The sequence below is a fragment of the Drosophila guanche genome, unplaced genomic scaffold (assembly GCF_900245975.1).
Source record: "Drosophila guanche unplaced genomic scaffold, DGUA_6, whole genome shotgun sequence".
Taxonomy (NCBI): domain Eukaryota; kingdom Metazoa; phylum Arthropoda; class Insecta; order Diptera; family Drosophilidae; genus Drosophila; species Drosophila guanche.
This window is the reverse complement of record NW_022995768.1, coordinates 393,455-414,859: the sequence shown is the minus strand read 5'-3', so window position 1 is coordinate 414,859 and position 21,405 is coordinate 393,455. Positions and strand designations below refer to the sequence as shown.

The following is a 21,405-nucleotide window of genomic DNA, read 5'->3' as shown; positions in this document are numbered from 1 at the left end:
AGTAGAATAGGAGAGACTTGGTTTTGTCTCTTGACTGCCTTTGACTTCAATTTTACTCTCTGCCAGTTCCAAACCGTTGTGTCGTCTTCGTCGTCGTTCATGATAACAACAACACTTTGTTATTGCTTATCAGTAACCACTATTTTGTTTGCTTTTGTTTTGTGAATCGAATAGTACTTTTGCTTTATATTTACGAACTGAAAGTTTTTGCTAAGGCAACTTCGGCTCAAAAATTTACTTTTATTTCCGAAATTTTATTTTCACTTTCTCTCCTAGATGTTGCTCCTACGAGCAGCTCCGTTCGACGACTCAAATGTTAGCTTATGGAAGGATTGCTTTGGGTTATTAATTGATAGCTTTAAAGCTTTCTTTATGGTATTTGACTTGGTCAATATTATAACACTTTTTTCTATATACGATTTCCACTGAATAAATAATCCACTAATCTTATAGTACACACCTATTTAGATAAATTAGCAGCTGTACAAAGTGTACGCTCTTCACGCCTTCTCCAAGTTATTTAGCTCTAGGTAGCTTTTACCCATTTAATAAACTCATATTGACTAAACTTATCCAAGAATGATTACCGCACTAATCGAGTGCCCTGCCTATTTTCTATAGTTCTGCAGCAACATGTCCAGCTTATACATCAGTCTCAAATTCGCATTGGTATGGATTTTCCTTGCCGCAGTCGTTGAGAGTGCTCCTCTGGATCCTGCGGAGGAGGTCACCGACTTCTAGCAGCTGTTCAACAATCCCGTTGCGCAGCTATCTTTGGCCAAGGCACCCGCCACGGTAACCAAACACAGAGTTTGGCAGATAATCCTCAAAACACTCATTCTCATCTCTTGATTACATCACAGAGCCCGACTATCTACCGAAGATGGATATATCGTCACCATCTTCCGCATGCCCTACTCTTACAATCTGCATAATGAGTAGCAGCAGCGTCCTTTATCCAGCACGGGCTCTTCGCCAGTTCCGATGGCTGACCCTGCCTAGGCCCCGACGATGCTCTGCCCTTCCTGCTCTCGGATGCTGAATTCGATGTTGGCTGGGTAACGCCCGTGGTAATCGCTACTCCAATAACCATACTTCCCTCTCCACAAGGCATCCAAACTTTTGGCGTTTGAGCTGGCATGAGATTGGCTACTACGACATCGACTACACTCTTTTCACTGAGAACGGCAAGAGGCAGAAGACATCCACTATGTGGGCCACTCGCAGTGCACAACTGTCATTTTCGCTTTGCTGTCCTCTCGGCCGGAATACAATGCGAAAATCAAAACAGCTCATATGCTGTCCCCGGTGGCGTTTATGGATCACATGGATGATTTTATGGTGAACACACTGTCGCCCTATCTGGGCGTCGACAATGCCTACTCGAGGCTCTTTTTGCTCGCAGGAGTTTCTGCCCCACAATGACTTTGTCTTGGCGTTGTTGTACAACGTTTGCCGTCCTGATTCCGTGGTCTCTGGTTTCTGCAGCAGCAGCAACAGCAGCAATGATAACACAGCCAGAGAAGGACGTACCAATACGGTGTGTCTAACAATTACGACTTTTATGAAGCTTAAGTGTCTAATTCACTTCTCACCTTTACAGACTGCTTCATCCTTGCTGACTGGCGTCTTTCCTGCTGGTATCTCCACCGATCAGATTCTGCACTACATGCAGGAACATCAATCCGGACACTTTCATGAGTTCGACTACGGCAATAAGAGGAATCTGAAATTCTACTGCACGTATACACCAGCTGATTATCCCACCGATCAGATTACTGCAGAAATGCACATGTGGTACTCGGACAACGATGAGATGGCCGCTGTGGATGATATCCTACGTCTGAGTGTGACACTGCCCAATGCAGTGATGCACCACATGGAAGATCCGCTAAGTGACCATAGGGACTTTGCCATGAACTGGGAGATCCTGAATGAGCACTAGGAGGCAAACACACAGTAATTATATTTTTAAAATTTTAGTTAGTTGTTAGCTATATTTATGAATGTAAATCATAATTAACAGAAGCTTAATCGTATCTGATACACCTCTTAGACACCCACAATTATATCCAATTCTAACGTCGCAGTTCTATACACTTCATTGCATATACTCGTAAATTTGTTTGGATCATATCCGACTTTTCTAATAATATTAATTTTTCCACTAGCCATAAAGATTTTGGTTTCAGCTTTGGATCCACTATGAAATTAAAAAATTTTTTTGTTTTGTTTTTTCTCTCTCTTTATATTTACAATCTGTTTGTTTAAACAATAAGTAAATTGTCTAATTAATATTCAATTAACAGAAATAGCAGTTTTCCAATGAGCCCTGCTATTATATATAACATATTTTCAGTTTGTTGGATTTATCTATCAGGGATAACAAGAATGTGGTATCTTTTCAGTCTTCTTACTGTTAGGCTATTGTCTAATAGACTTAAGGCTAAATTATTTACGTGGTTGTGGAGTCTGTCGATGTATTTCTTACTAGTTTTCTTTATTTTTTCTTTAATGGTTGGAATATTCAGATCTTTGTGGATGTTTGCATTAGATACGTAAAACGGAGCATTGACAATTTGTCGCAAAGTTTTTGATTGGTAACGCTGAAGTATCTCAATATTTGAGTTGCTAGCAGTTCCCCAAAGCTGTAAAGCGTAGGTCCAAACAGGCTTCAGTATGGATTTGTAGAAGCGAATTTTGTTTTCCAAAGTGGTTTCTGAATTTCGACTTATCAACCAGGACATTTTTAGTGTTTTAAGTCTAAGTTGTTGACATTTTGCTTTAATGTGGTTTTTCCATGTTAATCTGCGGTCGAGATGCAAGCCGAGATACTTCACACAGGTACTTTGTGGAATTGGTGAGCCGTTAAGTGTAACATTTGGGCAGTTACCTGGTCTTAATGAAAACGTTATTTGGACGGATTTCAGAGAGTTTATTCTAATTTTCCATCGAAGGAACCAGTCTTCAATTAGGCTTAGCTCACTCTGCAGGAGTTCAGAAGCTTCATTTATAGATGTGCTTGTGGCTAAAAGTGCAGTTGTTTGTAACTGGCATGTCGGCCGTATATAGGGTGTAGAGAATTGGTCCCAATACGCTTCCTTGTGGGACGCCTGCGTTGATGAGAAGTAGTGATAAATTATCGGTTTTCTGCTGCACGTCAAAGCTTCTTCTAGCCAGATATGTATTGATTAATAAATAGTACGGAGCAGGTAGCCATTTCTTTATCTTGTACAACAAACCTTTGTGCCAGACTCGATCGAACGCTTGTTGAACATCAAGAAATGCAGCAGTGCAGTATTTGTAGTCTATTTCTAGTCTGAGAATCGCGTTATATATAAGAGTGAGAAACCGAATGCATTTTGGTGGTAAACTTTTTAGGGTGATACCGTCTATTTTATCAGGGCCTGGTACTTTTTTATTGTTCAAGCATTTGATTTCTGTCACAACTTCATATTTAATGCTTTTAATAGGCAAGCTCATTTGGCAGGGTGACTCAAGGAATTTTTCTACTTCAGTCTCTGTTATATAATTATTTATATCGTTTGGCTGAAACACAGAGTGCAGATGTTGTGCAAATGCTTGTTCATTATTAGACCTACACCAAGTTCCATTACTTTTGTGAATATTTATGTTTCTTTTAGCTGGTTTCTTTAGGTATTTAGTGATTAGGGTCTAAGTTTCTCAGATCCTCAGCTAGAGATTCATTGCGTAAGTTCGACAGCAGTTGTCTAAGCTCAGATCCAGCCTTGTTGTATAATCTTTTGTCAGGAGGGTAGTAAGTTTCATGCCAGCGTTTTCGCAGATTCCTTTTATTTTGCATTTTTTGTCGAAGTTCGGTTGAAAGGTTCAATTGGTTTGGTTGTTGATGATTAAGAGCATGATTCGTGTTTCTGTGGCTCGCATTATGAATTGTATTTGTAAAAAGCTCCACAGCATAGTCTATCTCCTCTCCTGTTTTTAACGGAATGTCCAGGCTTATAGCTGAATCTAAATGGCTTTTAAATGCGTTAATGTCTGTAGAGGCTGTTATTACTTTATAGGGCTTTTCCAACATATGGGCTATTGTGCTGTAAGTTGCTATTATTGGAGAATGATCTGAGTTAAGGTCAAAGCTCTCCATCACTCGCATGTGTGATTGTGGGATTCCAGAGAATACTATGAAATCAATCAAATCTGGAATTTTTCGACTATCAGTTGGCCAGTATGTGGGCACACCAGTTGACAAAGTCGTTATGTTATTGTTTCGTATTCATTTGTATAACTCCGATCCCTTCGGGTTAGTTTAGTTTAGTTATTATATTATCTTTGGTGTTTCTCTGGTGGTTGCGTCCGCTTACTATTTTTTTTTATATAAGATCCTGATAGACTTTACACCCTTTGTAACTAGCAGCATGATCTTCGTTGCAGTTGGCACATTTTGCTGGTTGCTCTTTATCTTTTGGGCAAGCGTTGCTGGGATGGTTAATAATATGACTCTGTGTGTCCAAATTCCTGGCAACGATAACACTGAACGATTTCTTTGGTTTTACGGGGTGGTTCTATATTAACAACTGCGTTACCAATGAGTTTAACTTTGTATATATCTAAGTTCTTATTGTTGGGCTCAATGTCTAAGTAGAACATATTCAATGGCTCTTTGGTTACACGAGTTTTAATATTACTAATGTTTCTAACAGCGTGACCTTTGGACTACACATCTTGTTTGATTAAGTCGATATCCGTTGAGAAGTGCAAATTCTTAATAACAACTCTGAATGCCCTCTCATGTTTAAGTTGGTATGTCTGAAATTTGACAGAATCTTTAGTAAGAGTTTTAACAAGTTTCCTGTATTCTTCAATATACTTTACAATAACTCTCACATGACCATCGCGTTGTACTTTATAAAAGAAAAGCTCTTTTTTAATTGTAGTCTCGAGGTAAACTAGCATTCCTTTTATATCACTGACTTCAGATAAGAATATAGGTGGCGGCTTGGCAGATTCAGTTAAGTTATCTTCAGTTATCATGTCCAGTGCTTCGTTTTCATCTTCATTTGCGTTATTTGGCGTGCTGTCGCTTAGGAGGGCATATTGATTGGAGCTGGTGCTGGGTGCTAAGTGCAGAGCGATTTTTTTCTTTAGTAGAATAGGAGAGGCTTGGTTTTGTCTTTTGACTGCCTTTGACTTCAATTTTACTCTCTACCAGTTCCAAACCGTTGTGTCGTCTTCGTCGTCGTTCATGATAACAACAACACTTTGTTATTGCTTATCAGTAACACTATTTTGTATGCTTTTTTTTTGTAAATAGAATAGTACTTTTGCTTTATATTTACGAACTGAAAGTTTTTGCTAAGGCAACTTCGGCTCAAAAATTTACTTTTATTTCCGAAATTTTATTTTCATTTTCTCTCCTAGATGTTGCTCCTACGAGCAGCTCCGTTCTAAAAATTGCTCAATAATCTATAAAAACCAACACAATACATTTTCAAGGGGGGTATTTCTATGGATTATCGTACGGCTCTTCAAGTGGCTTTAATTGCTGATAAGTTTTGACGCAAGTAATTCTTGGAAAAACATACAACATTTTCAGAATCATCAATTAGAGTTAGGATTTACAACCCCAATAGTATGTAAAAGGTTTTACCCACTCGTAATAATCAACTGGGATTTTAAAGGTCCTTAGAGCTGGTGAAATTCTAAGTTTGATTAGTTTTATTTCGATTTCAAATTTATTTATTTTCTTTTTTTAATCCGAATTTTATAGCTTACTTTATGGATTCATAATCTCTTAAGAGTCTCAAAATATTTAATCAAACTCTTGATAGCAAGAAAAAATACTTGAGATCGAGACCCTGGAAGTGGTACACAAGCGGAAAGCCAAGCGTTGGCCATCATTCAGTGTCCATCGAACAAGCGCCCAACCATGAAGAAAATTATCTTTAGGCACTTGCTGATCCTTATTGGCTTGGCCATGGGTAGCTATGCCCCTTCCATAGATGGACCGACAGGGGTAATCGATTTCTACCAGTTATATGATAACCCAGAGGCACACATTAGAGTCAGGGATCGATTGACGACGGTAAGTGGATCGTGGATTTTGAAGTTCACCAAATAATGACTCAACCTTAGGCCGATCGCATTGCCGCTCACGGATATCCATCCGAGCATCATCATGTACTCACCGAAGATGGCTACATCTTGGGCATCTTTCGCATTCCCTACTCCCACAAGCTGCAGAACCAGAACGAACAGCGTCCTATTGTCCTGATTCAACATGGCCTAACGAGTTGCTCAGATGCCTGGATCCTGTGTGGACCCAATGACAGCCTGCCCTATCTGATGGCCGATGCTGGTTACGATGTGTGGATGGGCAATGGCCGTGGAAACACCTACTCCAGGAACCATACTTACCTCTCCACCAAGCATCCCAACTTCTGGCAGTTCACTTGGCACGAGATTGGTCTCTACGACATTGCGGCCATGATCGATTATGCCCTGGCCAGCGAGAATGGCAAGGGACAGGAGGCCATCCACTATGTGGGTCACTCCCAAGGCACGACAGTGTTCTTTGCGTTGATGTCCGCCCGGCCAGACTACAATAAGAAAATCAAGACAGCTCACATGTTTGCCCCAGTCGCGATCATGAAGAACATGGCCAACAAATTGGTGCTGTCTTTGGGTCCCTATTTAGGCCATCAGACGATACATGCCAAGCTCTTTGGCTCCCAGGAGTTCCTGCCTCACAACGACTTTCTTTTGACGCTGCTTTTTAATTTGTGTGAGCCGAATTTTCTGCTGCGTCCACTGTGCGAAAATACTGTACAGTCTCTGTACACGGGTGGTCGTGTTAATATGGTAAGTAAAAGGAAAGAAAGGTGGTTACTCTGATGTTAATCCTTGACAACTCTATCCCCAGACTGCCATGCCAGAAGGTCTGGCAACACATCCGTCGGGCTGTTCGACCGATCAAATGCTGCACTACATCCAGGAGCAGCAATCTGGCTATTTCCGTCAGTTCGATTATGGCACAAAGAAAAATTTGCATATCTATGGCTCGGAGCAACCACCCGAGTACCCCGTGGAGCTGATTTCCTCAGATGTGCACCTGTGGTATTCCGATAACGATGGTATGGCTGCTGTGGAAGATGTCGAGGCACTAGCCGAACGCCTGCCCAAGAAGGTTATGCACCGCATGGCGGATCCATTGTGGGATCACGGAGACTTTGCCCTAAACCACGGACTACGTGAATATCTCAACGAGCCCGTGATTGCCATCATGCAGCAATACGAGAAGGAGCAGACTGCAGAATGATTGAGTTATTTCTTTAAGATTTGACTTAAAGTTATTTGATAACCTCTCTTTGAAAATTATCTTACACTGAAAAATAAATAAAACCAAACATTGAAAGACGTTTCAGTATAAATTGGAAAATAATCTTCAGATAACAAATGCTAGAGAGGCAATATTGGCTCAACATTAGCAGCTTTCCAATCTAAGCAAAGACAGACACCGACAGCCATGGCTATATAGACTCGCCTATCGATGCTGATCAAGAATATACTTTATGGGGTCGGAAACGTTTCCTTCACAAATACTACTATTTACTATACCCTATTTACTCTTCGAGTACCGAGTGTAAATAGGACAGATGTACTGACTGAGAATCGTCAGTCAGCCTGACTTCTCAGGCAACAAATAATTAGAATTTAATGTATAGAAATTATAGAATTTAAATAACATTTAATACTACTTATGAATGTTGCTAAAACTAACACCGCACACGCGCCGGAACTGGTTTCATTTGGTAATCCTCTCCAATCTTGAGCACGGCCATCATGCCCTGCACTGTATGTGCCTCTACATGGCAGTGATACAGCCAGAAGCCGGGATTGTCGGAAATAAAGCGAACAATGATGAAGCCCAAGCCTGGTATTTGCACCGAGTCCTTGAGCACCGCATGGTAGTGATCGGGCAGGCGCGGCAAACGTCCCTGTCGATCTAGATTTTGTATCTGTGGAGGGAAAATTATGTGGGAATCAATCAACAATGTTGGAACCTTTGTATGGTTGCTTACATTGCGAAGATCATCAATATTGCCCACTACACCCTGACCAACGAGGCGAAAGGAGTTGCCGTGGATGTGGCAGGGATGCGTGTTGGTCATATAGTTGGCCACCACCATCTCGATGGGGCGGTAGGCAGGCATTCTGATTACGTTCAGGCACTCGCACACATCCTTCTGACAGTTGCGACCCTGCGCGACGAGAGAACTCCGGTTGCAGAAGTAACCATCATCCTGGAAGAGATGGCGGCCTTGCAGCAGGGATATACCCGGGGGTATGTACGAGATCTCATCGATCTGGAAGAGCAACTCCCCATTGGGTGTGCGGTGCAGACTGAAACTGGAGTAGTAGGTGCGGAACCTGGTGTTACGTGGCCAGGGCAAAGGCTGCAGCGAGCGCAGCGCCACAGTGCCCACGTTGATGTCCTCGGCAGTTGCCAGACGCAGAAAGGTCTCAGGGCCGGCGGAAATCGTGGGCATTATTCGATAGTCGTTGACCAGCACAGGGACAGCAGAGAGAGCTCTACTCTGCTCGGAGCTATTCGTCGGCTTCAGCAGATTGTATGCATCCAGTGTTCTGCTCTGTGTACTGCCCAAAATGTTGCCCTGTGGCAGCTCAGTGCGCGTGGCGCCACGATAGCTGAGCACAGCGCCCTGATACAGTTTACGACCATCGCACTGCTCGTATCCGCGAACACTGATCCAATAGCTTTTGGCAAACTGATTGGCATTCAGCACAAAGTCAAATCTCTCCGCGGAGGTCAAGAAAAACCCATCAGCTAGGACGGGCTCGATGTCGTTGCCATCTGTGCTGATGATCAGCAGCTTGTGCTGCTCAATGGAGAATTCCACTGGGCAGTTGGCGATACCATTGAGCAGAACCCTCATGCGATAGCGATAGCCAGGAGTGACTCTAAGACGCTCATAGCGATGTCGATTGTCGTTATCTGGCAGCTGATTCAGATGATTTCTACCCTTGCCATTGATAAGTATATTTCGCACTGTTTGCAGTTCGTGATCGTAGAAAATATCCTGCACCATCAGGGCATGCTCCACCAGATCGTAGTCGTAGAGATGCGCATGCTGGTTGGCCTGACGCGTCTTCCGTATGATCAGGTGTCCCGCCACACCGAAACCCCTCTGCCAGCCCATGTGGCTGTGGTACCACAGCGATCCACCGCGATCGGCCTTGAACTCGTAGCGTTGCACCTCGCCCGGCTGCACCGGATACTGAGTGACAAATGCGGCGCCGTCCATCTGCGGTGTGTCCACCATATTCAGCCCATGCCAGTGCATGGTAGTGGGCTCGCCCAGATAGTTGAGCACATCCACCACCACCGTGTCGTTCTCGCACAGTTCGATGGCTGGACCAGGTATCTTACGATTGACAGCCATCACAGGCGAGGCCACTCCATCGCCATAGATGCAGTGCTCAGCGGCACAGGCTCGCTCATCGAACTGACAGCGTTGACACTCGGGCCCGAGTCTCTGGTAGTTGTGCACCACCAGTTGGTAGTAGCAGCTTTGCGTCTGCCCCTGCTGGCACACACGTCGGCACGGATGGCGCTCAAAATCACTGAAGCTGGCAATGTCCATCTGGCTGTAGTCATTCTTCAAATTCAGACCAGCGGGTGTGCCTTTGGTGGTCTTGTTGCGGGACCAGGGCCAATCGAACTTGGCCTCTTCTGTACCAAAAAGGATCTCCTCAGCTGTGCTGAAAAGAACTTCCCGACGATCTGCTGTGCCTTGGGTATGCGCCTGTGTCAAGGCCTGGGCCAAGCCCAGAACCAATACATTAATCCAAATGCTGAGAAAACTTTTACTTTCGCGTACGCACATCGTGAGCTTTGGCAAGCAACTGTCCCCAGCATTGAGTGCAACGCGCGAAGAAATTTTTGATAGGGGCGCCCCAAGACCTTTGGGCATGCGCTGCACGTAGCTGCCATTAAAGCTGAGCAGAATTTGATAAGTCGCAATCCCCCGACACCCATTGGAATGAAATGAAAGACCCACCAACATGTCTTGGTTTACAGACGGTGGTAAAAGCTCTTCTAGATTTGAAGATAATTTAAAGAGGGCGCTGGCACTAGCACATTACACCATGGAATGTATTTTTATACCCTGTACTCGAAGAGTAAATAGGGTATATTGTATTTGCGAATAACGGTTGTATGTAAAGCACAGAAGGAAACGCTTCCGACCCCATAAAGTATATATATTCTTGATCAGCATCAATAGCCGAGTCGATAGAGCCATGTCTGTCTGTCCGTCCGTCTTGTTGATCGCCTGGATCTCAGAGACTATAAAAGCTAGAGCCACTGTTACAAGTGTATTTAAAAAATTAGCCCCGCCCCCTTCCGCCCACGCAAAAGGGCGAAAACCTCCCAAAACAGTTTTGAAGATAAAAGAAATCTAAAAACCATATCTATCAGATAACCAAATTGGGATCTTATATTTGTTTTTTTTTCACATTTAGAGAGCTAAAGGAGCTTTTTGGCGTGAGAAGTGTTGTAGATGTAGATGGCAGAGGAAGAGAAATTTAAAATTTGACAAAAAACCGCTAAGGTACAGATGTAGTACTGAGTACCGGGGATAAAAGTTGTGACGCGTAAGAAGCGTCTCACACGTAAAATATATTTACATATGTTTGTTGTTTTAAATTACTGACAACAATGCATTATCTCTCACTGGAAGACAAATATTGTAGGCAGAAACGTCTACACCAAGCGAAAAATGCATTAAAAAAAAAACGACTTGTGAGACGCTTTTTATGCGTCACAACCTTTATACCCGGTACTCAGTAGTACATCTGTACCTTAGAGGGTTTTTTCGTAAGTCATTACTCATTACACTCGTACATTACAACATGGAATGTATTATTTTCTCAGGATCATCGACCCGGGTCTGTTCTGTTTGTACATATGCAGCCGGTAGGCTAGTTTAACACGCTCTTTTAACTCGCCCACCTCCCCTATGGCCACTGCAAATTAATTTATTTATTCTGTCTATAATAATGATCCAATCTGATCACAATTCGGTGATCTGTTAGAATGGACCTTCCCTACGGAATGACGATAGTTTTATTCTATCTTCAAAATGGTGGCTCATTGCGCCGTTTGCGTGGGCGGAAGGGAGCGGGTCTAAGTCTGTAAATACCCTTGTATCAGTGTAAGCATACATCAGTCAGGAGGAAAATTGGGTGGCTCTAGCACCTATAGTCTCTGAGAACTAGACGTCAAGAAAGACGGATGGACGTACAGACATACTGATCAAGAATATATATACTTTATGGGGTCGGAAACGTTTCCTTCTTTGCGTTACATATGTACATCCACTTTATGCACAAATACAATATACCCTTTTTATTCTTAGAGTACCTGCTATAAAAAATATAAAAGCTCTCCTTCTATAAAGATAATACAGAGACTATGTATTAAAATACGTTAAAATAAAAGTTGAAAATGCATTAAGTCTCCCTTTTCTCCACTGCCGCAGCCGTTGAAACGGAAGCAGTAGCCACGGCAGTGCTCATGAGGCTAATCACGCCACAAGCTATGGGTGGACCCACAGAGTTCTCCTCATTTTGAAAGGCCAAGGCATTCGGCATGGCCTGTAGCGATGAGGAGAAGACCTCCGCATTTAGTGCAGTATTCAGATCGATGGCCTTGCTGTGTATAACAATGGACCTGCCCACAATCCCATTGAAACCAAACAACTGGATGTAGATGCTCTGGAAGTTCGCAGATATGCTGCCATCATCTTTAGCGTCCACGTTGCCGAGCTAGATAAATCATAGAATTATAGAATTGTACTCGTAGATTTGATTCCTGCTTAAAAACTTACAAAATTATTGGGAAACTGTCCGCCCGTGGACTTGCAACCATCGCTGATGTCGCCAAAGGTGTGTATATGCAGTGCATGCTTGCCTGAAGGTAACCCTGTCACATTCATTGTCACCTTGATGTCCGAGTTGTACGGCAACTGCTGGAAGGTGATCATACCAGACACGCCAGCTCCCTCGCTGTCGCCCATGAGCTTCGCACCCGCCTGCCATTGTGGCACCAACTAAAAAGTAAATCAATTATGGGTTAATAGTGTTCTGCATTCCTTTGCCATAAGCCTACATAGGTATAACCCAAATAAGCTGGCTGTGGAGATAGCAGAGGTCCCAAAAGACCAGCAGCTCCTGGTATGCCAGCAGGTCCGCCCAGCGGCACCGTCAGACGTTCGTATCGCTTCACTTTGGTGCCGGACACGACTTTGATGCCATCATCGAAGCGCGTTGCATTAACCGGCCGTAGACGGTCCAACAGGTTTTGTGCACTTCCAGGCACAAAAATGCCGCAATAGCCAATTATCAGCATCAGAGGCAGCAGTTTATTGACGTTTGACATTTTGATCTAATTTGAAAAATTTTAAGCTGAATTTCTGGACACTCTCTCAACCGCTCTGGGCTAGGTCTACGTTTGAAATGATCCAAGCTTTGTGACTGACTCCTCCATGATGACATCGACATGGTTTTCATGCTGATTGAACACGTTAATTGTTGTCGCTGTGGAGTGGATCTCTGGTGGACAGTGGCAGTACGACTGTGAGTATCGCTTCTATAGATGATGACTAGATTGGAAGCTAAAGCCAATTGGCAGTGTAGCGTGTGTTTTCTGCTTAGTTACCTTCCCAGGGGCGTAGTTCTTGGCGGGGATTGAGGGCAAGATCAAGTATGTGGGTAAAATGAGCTTCTTGTGTGCATAACAAATTTAATTTCATGGCCAACAGGTTACGTCTTTATCGTACTAGCCCCTTGACAGCTGCACGCGACTCTGTGGTAGCGATGGTTCCCACTTTGATAAGCGCATCCATAAATCCACCAACAAAACGTAAACTAGATCATCGACTGTCTATTGAAAATGGAATTCTAACCCAAAGCTAACAAGTATATGCTACGACAAGAAGCATAAGAACTATATGATACCCTCCACAAGTACTCGTGGGAGCAAATGTTCCGAGTGGCTAGGGCCATCACATCCATGAAAATCTTTAATTAAATAAACGAAATAATAATTAAATAATGATCAGTTTTAGGAAATCTAAATAGGCAGAGCGGGTAGATAGGCAACGATCTCTTATAATATCAGTTCATGGAATTGGTTTATGCAGGGCATAAAGCTTATTGGTAGCCATCGCCTTGATGTTGACCTCCAACACGACTACGGCCGCCTCCGCGACCACCTCTTCTGGGACGACCAACTCCCCGTACGCCTTGAGGATTCCAGCCAGAGCCCTGCACACGTCCACTTCCATTGGTCCATTGCTGATCTCGATCTCTGTCGCTGCTGTTGTCGCGATCTCGATTCTGCTGCTGCCAGTTATTGTCACCACCAACTGCCGAGCCTCCACAACCACCTCCGCGGCCACGTCCACCGCCTCCGAAGTTTCCACCTCCACGGCCACCGCCACTTTTTCCGCCTCTGCCTTGGGGACCGCTTGCTCTTTGCTGCTGCCAAGAGGGCATCTCTGGTGGAGGCGGAGCATGCTCATTGGCGCGTCCACCGCGATCCGGGACGCTGCCAATCATGTGCTTTTGAATCTTCGAGGCAGTATTCTTGCGTACATTTGCCGAGCTCGTCTTCTCGATGACGGCCAAATCAGCGCGGGCGGCCAAGAGAGCCACAATGTTGGTTTGGTTGCCACCGTACTTGAAGTGTTCCAGGTTCTTGAGCTTAAGCTGGAAGAGTTCCATGATCTCGTGCTCGCGATTCCGCATGCTCTCCGACCACTGGAAGCTCTGAATGGTGGCCTCCAGGCGGGTGAGCATCATTTGGCGACGAAGATTATACTCGTTGTCTAGATCAATGTGCAGGGCCTCCAACATTCGCCACTGGACATCGCTGAGCTGCTTCTTAAGGCTGAGAAGTGGCTCGGTGAGCACACCACGATTTGTCTGACCAATGCGCTGCTTTAGTCGGTGTGTAATCTTATCAAACATTGCCTTGGCATTGATGATCTTGGGCAACTCGCCCAGCTGCATGTCCTTCATTAGCTGCAACAACGACGTCTCGACCCCGGACTCAGTCTTAGACTTTTTGCAGGGCGGTCCCATGGGCTGCGTCTTCAGCGAAATCTTGGTGAACATCAGCTCCGTCGTTAGGTAGTCCAGCAGCTGCAGCAGCGAGTCACGGCTCTCGAAGCGCTCCGACACGGGCCCCAAGACCAGCTGGCTGTAGGGGCAGCTCAACTCGGTGAGCAGCAGCGACAACTCAATGGCGAACTCGTCGTGTTCCTTCTTGCTGGATGTCACATGCTCGTCCGTCTTGCGCAGCATATGTAGTTCGTGGGCCAGCCAGAATATTACCGCACGCAAGTCCTCGTCGCCGATGCCGTTGTCTAAAGCCTTGGCCAGCTCCTTCTTCTGTAGGCAATTGCCATCGTAGGACAGAGCCTGGAGGTAGTCCACCACATCCAGTTCAAGCTCCATTCTCAAGGTTAAACTGAGAGTTTAAACAATTAAATTGTAAATTAAATTAGAGAGGAGTACAAATTGTGACAGCATACTTATCGCTGAGATACCAAATATTCTACCAAAAAATTAATAACATATACATACCGATATACCAAAAGTCATGAGTGAACTTAATCCACTTAGGCCCCCTTTCTTAACAAAGGTGAACAACTTGCTGAGCACTCTCTGTCGCAAATAAATTGGCACATCTGAGTTTTGGGCTTTAATAAAAAGTTGCAAACAAAACTGTTCTGCATATCCTACTTATATATCATATCAATGCCCCTGGACCTTACCACCTGAGTTTCTCTAATATTCGATTTTTCGTTCTGTATATGTAAACAGGTCGACAATGGGTTACTCATTCTGTCGATAGTAAAACCGATAAATAACAAATCGAACAGGGGCGCCACAAGTCTGGATTACTTTTGACTTTTACATAACTTCAGTTATTTTATTTTAGTTTACCAATTTAAATATATATTTTTGTTATATGTATGTAAGTTATAATTATGTGTTTTTTTTTGTAAAGCAGGAAGTTTTAGGATTCGCTTGAGTCGCACCTTTGGTGCCACATAAATCTTAATTTTTTTAAAGTATTTTCCATATTTTCTGTTTAGTTTTTCCCTTGTTTTTTTTTGTTTTTTTTTTTACATACAACATCGATGTACTTAAAAATGAACACACATTTAGCTATAATATAATAATTTATACATAGAAATATTCAGTTACTTCATGCCTTCGAAAGGATATACTACTATACTTAAAAGAAACAAGTAAGAAAGCAAAGACAGATAAGAAAACGGAACACGGAGACAGACACGCAACTAAGAAAAGCAGACTACACGATATACAATAAACGAGACATCCTATTTTAATGCAATAGAAACACAAAGATGTCTTCCCCTTCTCAAGACAAATGGCACAATGATACATTTCCGCAATGTATCCAATCCTCCCCCAAACCCAATTCAATCTAGGTCAGCGATTCAAGTGAAGCTATACTGATTGTCGACGGCACGTCCGTTGCCCTCGTTGCCGCTGCCGCTAGCGCCGCTACCGCTGGCATTTCCTCCGCCCTGGCCCGACTGATTCTGTTGCTGCAGCTGCTGATGGTGTCCTGAGGAGCCCTGTAATGAAGCATTGGATGCCCGCAGATGCGGCTGATCGAGGAAGCTGCTGTGCCCAGCTGGCGGCGAACTGTGCACCGTGAGTGTTGTGGGGTCCAATGGAAAGTAGGCTTGCTCCGGAAAATAGACGTGAGTTGGCTGATCCAATGGCAGTTCGATTTCGTTTGTCTTTAGGCGAACACTTAGATTCATGGTAATCACTCCGTTGCACTGCAAAACAAAATGCAAAGAAGAAACTTTGTTAGTGGTCTGGCTCCTTGGATGGGATTTGTTGGGTGGTTGATATTGGGTTTGGTTTGGGGTGGTGGTGGTGAAGCTAGAGACATTTAGCATGCTACAATCAAATCAAAGACATTCCAAATTAACACAAAATATCTAACTAAATTTATGTACTTAAAACTTAGTGATTTCCAATAAGGATTCCCTTAAAGGAAATGTCACAAATTGAATGGTTAATCTCAAAGAGAAGTTTCGGACAACATTTTAAGAAAATTATACAAAAAGAATATATTTTCAGACCTATGCAAATTCCAATCATTGTTTAATTAAAATGTTGACTAAAACTATTATTAATAAAGGACTGATCCTCACAATTGGACGCCATTTCCACTGTTTTAAAAAACCTTTTCGAGTCGCAAACGACTGAGAAGACACCTAAAACAAATAGGTAAATATTGAACAACATGGAAAAAATAGACTGCCTAATCAGACCTCAGACTTGAGATTTACTTTAGGCTTAAATCAAAAATATTGAATGAGAATCTTTAAATGTAAGAGAAATTCCTTTAACTGTTTTAATTCATACAAAAATTAACCAAAATGTTTTCCAGTAAAATTTTGAAAAATAATCCCTAATCCCTAAATAATCTTCTAGTACTTTAGAGGACTTTAGAGGATATTTAAAACATGTTAAAAATTCTCGAACTACTTAGTAATATTCAATAGGCCTACAAAGTATCTCCCTAGTATTTCCATAGCCCCAAGGCGTCATCAGAGGATGTGGGGTGAGAGCTCAAATCGCATCATCCCAACTTTTGCAATGAGAAATGAAAAGAAGTCGAACAGAAATCAAAGTAAAATAAAATAAAACCATCACTGACACTGAATTGACTCCAAAATGTTGGCTATCTCACATGTCTCGGCGACGGATGGCCCCCGCCAGCTGCTGCTCCTTCTCCTGCTCCTCCATGACCATTCCCGTTTCCATTTCCATTGCTTGGCGCACCGCCCGCCGCTGATGAATCTTGATGCTGCTGGCCGTGATGCGTATCGTGCGCTCCTCCTCCACCTCCACCTGCACTTGCACCTCCTGCCGCCATTGAAGCTGTCGAAGCTGAGGGATCATTCAGTCTGCTGGTATTGTGCACCCAGTCGGTGAGGACCACATCAGAAGTGCCGCCCGATTCAAGGGGAATTGGATTATGGCGAAAGTGTTCAAGCATCTCCTGGATCGAGGGGAACCACAAATGCTGCACCCGGCACTGGCCCTTCTCCGAAATAGTAAGCCGCAGGTGCTTGGCCCTTCCCTGGAAATTGAACGTCAGCACGAACTCGCCGCGTCGCGTCTCGCTCTGCCGCACCAAAAAGTAGCCATGTCCGGCAGCCTCCGACTGCAGGACCATGCGTGCCGCCTCCGATCTGGTCAGCGTGCCATGGAACCAGGGAAAGAGGCTCATCTCAGCCGTTAAATCTGCCACATTCACATCCGCATCGTTTTCGGTTAGTTCGACACCATCGAAATTGCTGGAGGCCGACAGACGCTGCTCGCCGCGATGCGGTCGCATAGGTATCTCCGGTGGTCCCGACGGAGGTGTGGTGCCCAGTTCATTGATGGCATTTATGTCGCTGGAGGATATGGCACCATGGCCAATGGCAGCTGAGGCCAATGCACTGTCCGCCGACAGCGAAGAGGAAATAGCGATCCCACCGCCCACTACCAGATTGCCATTGGAGCCCCCCAGACCGCTCTGCTGCTGGTATTGGGGATTCTGTATGCCACCCAATGCACTGCTACCCGAGGGATTTGTCGGCGAGGTCTGCATAGCCGCCGCTATAACGTCCGATTCGATCAAAGGCTGCTGGGTGGGTGGTGTACGCATGCAATACCGAATGGTAGCCAGCCAACTGCGCATCTCCTCGGCGCTCTCCGCCTCGATCACATACTCCATGTTGTTGTCCGCCTTCAGAACGAACGTATTGAGGCGGTCAGGCATCTCCAAAGCTGTGGTCTCGCGTGCCTCTGATATTAGGAAACAGAAGACACCGCTGCGTGGCTTGGCGGACTTTGGCGGCGAGTAAAACTCCAACATATAGCCGCCAACAGCCTTAACCAAGGCCAGGCGGCACTTCTCCCACTTTTGTGAGCCGGTCGGCTGGTCAAGACTTTCGGGCGTCAGGTTATTTACGTAGCCCTCCTTGCGGCACTCAACCACGATCTTGGCCAGCTTGGTCTTGCTCTGTTTGCCGCTGCCGTCCACGTCGTCCGGGTTCTTGTGGAAGAAGGCCTGCAGGAGGGGGAACTTTTGTTAAACCCCAAATGGATAACAGTCAACGAAAAGGACACAGCCTCTGGGCGGCCCTGCGCTCACCTTGCCCTTGCGCAGTCCTTTGAAGGAGAGTCGCCGCAGCAGCGACTTCGACAACAGACGCGGCACCTCGTGCTCTTCGTCAAAGTCCAACGAACCGGCGCCAATCTTCAGAGTGCTGCGACGCCTGAAGAACTCCGTATCGTAGTGGATCGCAAATGATTCCACGAATTTCTGTGAAAAGCTGCGATGCTGTATGTTACGCGCCTCCTCGGGCGGCAGGTTCCCGTTGATGTACGTAATGCAGGCCTTAGCAAAGTCCGAGGCCGCCACTCGAGCATGCCGCTCGCAAAACTCCTCCCAACTGGTCCCACCATAGGCGTATGAGGACACGCCCAAGGACACGGAGCCAGTCCCAATGAGTCCAGGTATCAGATCGCTGCCTCCGGCTGCTCCCAAACTGTGTTGGCTACTGGTGGGGCCGATGTAACCTCCGGCGCTAAACGCGCTGGCATTATTGGCTCCAGCACTGTTGCCACCCATATGATCGCCCAGCGAGTGCTGCCTCTGTCTCTGACGGTTGTGATTCAGTTTGCTGCACGGAGTACCCAGATGAAGTTCGTTCAAGAAGAAGGGGCTACAAAAAAGGACACAAAGATGTTTAACGCATTAGCATGAAAAGTCATCCCACGCACTGCAACTGCCAGATGTCACCGTCGGAAGCTGAGCAGACATAAAGGCGGACCATGCGCATTCATGCGTACACATGGTATGGTATGTATATGTGTTATGTGAATATAAAGTATAATGTACATAAATATATCTATTCCGTAACGCGCATTAAATGCTTCTCCGAAATTAAAAACAAAACACGAAAACAATACCGCATACGCACACCAACGCCACACCACACACATACACACACGCTAGAGAAAAAAATGACCCACAAGAACTTCCATGCCTACAAATTGCGTTTCGCTTCTTGCAATTGCCCAAGGTGCCTCTCGTCTTTGTTTTGTTGTATATACACACAGAAAACACACATACCAAGAACACTATATTTATTTGCAGTTGTTTGTTTATGCAACGACCATTTACTTTTACATTTATGCAGCTCACTTAAAAATGTTTCCTCACCGATAACATACACCTCAGAAATATACCAGAATATACCTTCTCACTATCATAATATACCGAAAATATACCGATGAAAGTCATATTTCCTCAATTTTGATATTCTGTTTTGGCGTTCAGCCCAAAACCACTAGTGCCAGTACTCAGATGCGCAATATTTTCATGCGATAGAAAATGCTATATATTTCGCTATGTGCCCAGTATGACCAAAGGGTAAGGGTTTTCTGTTTCTTTACAAAGGTAAATCCGTTAAAAACTCAAATTTTGTATGAAAGCAGGGGAGTATATTTTTATAGCCGGTACTCAAAGCGTAAATAGGGTATATTGTATTTGTGCGAATAACGGTTGTATGTAACGCACAAAAGTACACGTTTCCGACCCCACAAAGTATATATATTCTTGTTCAGCATCAATAGCCGATTCGATAGAGCCATGTCTGTCTTTCCGTCTGTCCGTCCTGATGAGCGCCTAGTACTCAGAGACTATAAGAGCCAGAAACACCAAAATCCAGACTTATATATGCTCACACTGTGTATTTAAAAAATGAGCCCCTTCCGCCCCCGCAAAAGGGCGAAAACCACCCAAATCTAAAATTTTAAAGATCACCAAATTGGGATCCGATCGGATCATTGAAGAAATTAATTTGCAGTGGCTAAACCCACAGCGTCCCGCAGCTTTTATTTTTGCACATTCTCTCATTCACACTCTGCTTCGCACAGTGCGCCGCCTCTGCCTCGGCCACTGCCGTGGATTTGCAGTGTGGGGCGTCTCACACGTCCCTTTTCGTTTTAGTTTGAATATGGAGCTTGGAACCATGAAGCAACTATAATGGAGGGCCTGTCGTCGGCAGCGTTTCTCGGGTCATTTCCCCCCGACGACCGTGCTGGGACGCAAGTATGAGCAGCTTGTACTCTTATTATTGTAAAGTTGCTCTCTCTCTCTCTCTCTGCACGCCCTTTCACTCGCACTTATTGACAGCATTGTTACGTTTCCCTCTAAAAAGCCGACGGGCCCTCCTTTATAGTTTCTTCATGCTTGGAACACAACAACGCATGGAGAAAACATGGATAAGTCCGTTCCGGCAGGACAGAAATGCATAGGGCTTCGAGATGGAAAATTTCTTGCAACAACATTTTCTGTCAAACAAAAAACTGGGTTGATTTCTTATCATTTGTATGGCTTTCACCAGTACAACTTGATCACCGATCCATGATCCATTTATTGTAATCGTCCTGATGAACGCGCACGATCAGTGTTTTTGATGCAGGAACTCATGATTTCGATTCTGATAAATGGATCGTAAAAAATGTACTATCCATTGAATTCGGGCCCGATCCTTTACTTTTGGCGGAGAAATTATTTCAAAAATCATGAATTCCGCTCAATACTTCGAATTTTATGGACGAAATTATCCAATTTGATATGACACGAACGCGCGAACGTTCAATTCTATACTGGCGCCGGTGGACTGAGACGATTTGCAAGGGCGTATATTTAAGAAACAAGCAAAGGGAAAAACGAACAGCTGTTCGTGCCACTATCCTTAGTTTTTGAGCGGATTTTATTTACGTTGTCGCGATCGTAAGGTATGTTTCGGAACCGTTTAGCTGGACTTCAAGGGTATGGACTCTAACCATTCAGTATATGGACACTAACCATACAGTATATACCTTGACAATAACAATACAGTATATGTTTATGTACATAGATATGCCAGTTCATATAAGCAAAACTACACCGCTGAGTAAGCGGTACGCGTACCCCATGACATGATGCAATTATTGTATCATTAGTATATATTTCAGCATATACATTAGTACATACAATCATAAAATTACATGTACATACATTAGCTAACATTAACCGCTAACCATACAGTACCATATTGTATACACCATAAAGTCAAAGTGTTAATGTTTGGGTACATGTGCAGGGCAGCCGACTTGCCAGCAAACATGTTCCCACTATACATTTTTTTGATTAATCTATGCTTATTCACACAGTGCACGCTGAATACTCTAATCATTAGATTCTAATTCAACATATATAGAACGCAAAGGCAATTGCCGTTA

At 44.2% G+C, this 21,405-nt stretch overlaps 5 protein-coding genes, 1 long non-coding RNA gene and 1 pseudogene across 12 annotated transcripts; 3 read left to right on the top strand and 4 right to left on the bottom strand.

The window, feature by feature from the left end:
• The first annotated feature begins 633 nt into the window (after positions 1 to 633).
• On the top strand, positions 634 to 1,945 carry LOC117591201 (annotated as a pseudogene).
• Positions 1,946 to 5,890: 3,945 nt separating this feature from the next.
• LOC117591207 (lipase 3) lies at positions 5,891 to 7,312 on the top strand. Its single transcript, XM_034284348.1, has 3 exons — positions 5,891 to 6,061; positions 6,112 to 6,837; positions 6,899 to 7,312. The coding sequence occupies exons 1-3, from the start codon at positions 5,906 to 5,908 to the stop codon at positions 7,292 to 7,294; spliced, it is 1,278 nt and encodes a 425-aa protein (XP_034140239.1). The 5' UTR covers positions 5,891 to 5,905; the 3' UTR covers positions 7,295 to 7,312.
• Positions 7,313 to 7,632: 320 nt separating this feature from the next.
• On the bottom strand, positions 7,633 to 9,888 carry LOC117591205 (laccase-14). The gene is made up of 2 exons (XM_034284345.1): positions 8,058 to 9,888; positions 7,633 to 7,994 (listed from the first exon to the last, which is right to left on the bottom strand). The coding sequence occupies exons 1-2, from the start codon at positions 9,882 to 9,884 to the stop codon at positions 7,752 to 7,754; spliced, it is 2,070 nt and encodes a 689-aa protein (XP_034140236.1). The 5' UTR covers positions 9,885 to 9,888; the 3' UTR covers positions 7,633 to 7,751.
• A 1,512-nt stretch (positions 9,889 to 11,400) lies between these two features.
• LOC117591208 (superoxide dismutase [Cu-Zn]) lies at positions 11,401 to 12,470 on the bottom strand. The gene is made up of 3 exons (XM_034284349.1): positions 12,170 to 12,470; positions 11,889 to 12,110; positions 11,401 to 11,826 (listed from the first exon to the last, which is right to left on the bottom strand). Exons 1-3 carry the CDS (start codon positions 12,437 to 12,439, stop codon positions 11,512 to 11,514), a joined length of 807 nt encoding a protein of 268 aa, XP_034140240.1. The 5' UTR covers positions 12,440 to 12,470; the 3' UTR covers positions 11,401 to 11,511.
• Positions 12,471 to 12,569: 99 nt separating this feature from the next.
• Positions 12,570 to 13,111, top strand: LOC117591209. 3 transcript variants are annotated; one of them, XR_004574364.1, is made up of 3 exons: positions 12,570 to 12,636; positions 12,692 to 12,763; positions 12,822 to 13,111. It is a non-coding gene; the product is annotated as an uncharacterized LOC117591209 (long non-coding RNA). The 3 variants fall into 3 exon arrangements; XR_004574365.1 differs by having other exon boundaries at positions 12,692 to 12,767; XR_004574366.1 differs by having other exon boundaries at positions 12,586 to 12,636; positions 12,697 to 12,763.
• Positions 13,112 to 13,150: 39 nt separating this feature from the next.
• On the bottom strand, positions 13,151 to 14,591 carry LOC117591206 (protein FAM98B). Its single transcript, XM_034284346.1, has one exon. The coding sequence runs from the start codon at positions 14,518 to 14,520 to the stop codon at positions 13,213 to 13,215; it is 1,308 nt and encodes a 435-aa protein (XP_034140237.1). The 5' UTR covers positions 14,521 to 14,591; the 3' UTR covers positions 13,151 to 13,212.
• A 475-nt stretch (positions 14,592 to 15,066) lies between these two features.
• LOC117591210 (SH2B adapter protein 1) lies at positions 15,067 to 19,356 on the bottom strand. Of its 5 annotated transcripts, none has more exons than XM_034284351.1 (4): positions 19,247 to 19,356; positions 18,263 to 18,836; positions 16,808 to 18,193; positions 15,067 to 15,884 (listed from the first exon to the last, which is right to left on the bottom strand). In XM_034284351.1, the coding sequence occupies exons 2-4, from the start codon at positions 18,740 to 18,742 to the stop codon at positions 15,534 to 15,536; spliced, it is 2,217 nt and encodes a 738-aa protein (XP_034140242.1). In that variant the 5' UTR covers positions 18,743 to 18,836; positions 19,247 to 19,356; the 3' UTR covers positions 15,067 to 15,533. The 5 variants fall into 5 exon arrangements, with proteins under 5 accessions (XP_034140242.1, XP_034140244.1, XP_034140243.1 ...); XM_034284353.1 differs by lacking the exon at positions 19,247 to 19,356 and adding an exon at positions 19,147 to 19,161; XM_034284352.1 differs by lacking the exon at positions 19,247 to 19,356 and having other exon boundaries at positions 18,263 to 18,872.
• Between the last annotated feature and the right edge of the window lie 2,049 nt (positions 19,357 to 21,405).

What these genes read in the sequence shown, in the direction of transcription:
- LOC117591205 (XM_034284345.1), bottom strand. Translation starts at nt 9,884, where the DNA reads ATGTGCGTACGCGAAAGTAAAAGTTTTCTCAGCATTTGGATTAATGTA. An exon ending in ATATTGATGATCTTCGCAAT is followed by an intron (nt 7,995 to 8,057) that starts GTAAGCAACCAT and finishes TTCCCTCCACAG; the next exon opens with ATACAAAATCTAGATCGACA.
- LOC117591206 (XM_034284346.1), bottom strand. Translation starts at nt 14,520, where the DNA reads ATGGAGCTTGAACTGGATGTGGTGGACTACCTCCAGGCTCTGTCCTAC.
- LOC117591208 (XM_034284349.1), bottom strand. Translation starts at nt 12,439, where the DNA reads ATGTCAAACGTCAATAAACTGCTGCCTCTGATGCTGATAATTGGCTAT. An exon ending in CTTATTTGGGTTATACCTAT is followed by an intron (nt 12,111 to 12,169) that starts GTAGGCTTATGG and finishes TTTACTTTTTAG; the next exon opens with TTGGTGCCACAATGGCAGGC. An exon ending in GACAGTTTCCCAATAATTTT is followed by an intron (nt 11,827 to 11,888) that starts GTAAGTTTTTAA and finishes TGATTTATCTAG; the next exon opens with CTCGGCAACGTGGACGCTAA.
- LOC117591210 (XM_034284351.1), bottom strand. Translation starts at nt 18,742, where the DNA reads ATGGGTGGCAACAGTGCTGGAGCCAATAATGCCAGCGCGTTTAGCGCC. An exon ending in AAGGACTGCGCAAGGGCAAG is followed by an intron (nt 18,194 to 18,262) that starts GTGAGCGCAGGG and finishes GTTTAACAAAAG; the next exon opens with TTCCCCCTCCTGCAGGCCTT. An exon ending in GCCATCCGTCGCCGAGACAT is followed by an intron (nt 15,885 to 16,807) that starts GTGAGATAGCCA and finishes TTTGTTTTGCAG; the next exon opens with TGCAACGGAGTGATTACCAT.
- LOC117591207 (XM_034284348.1), top strand. Translation starts at nt 5,906, where the DNA reads ATGAAGAAAATTATCTTTAGGCACTTGCTGATCCTTATTGGCTTGGCC. An exon ending in TCAGGGATCGATTGACGACG is followed by an intron (nt 6,062 to 6,111) that starts GTAAGTGGATCG and finishes ACTCAACCTTAG; the next exon opens with GCCGATCGCATTGCCGCTCA. An exon ending in CGGGTGGTCGTGTTAATATG is followed by an intron (nt 6,838 to 6,898) that starts GTAAGTAAAAGG and finishes CTCTATCCCCAG; the next exon opens with ACTGCCATGCCAGAAGGTCT.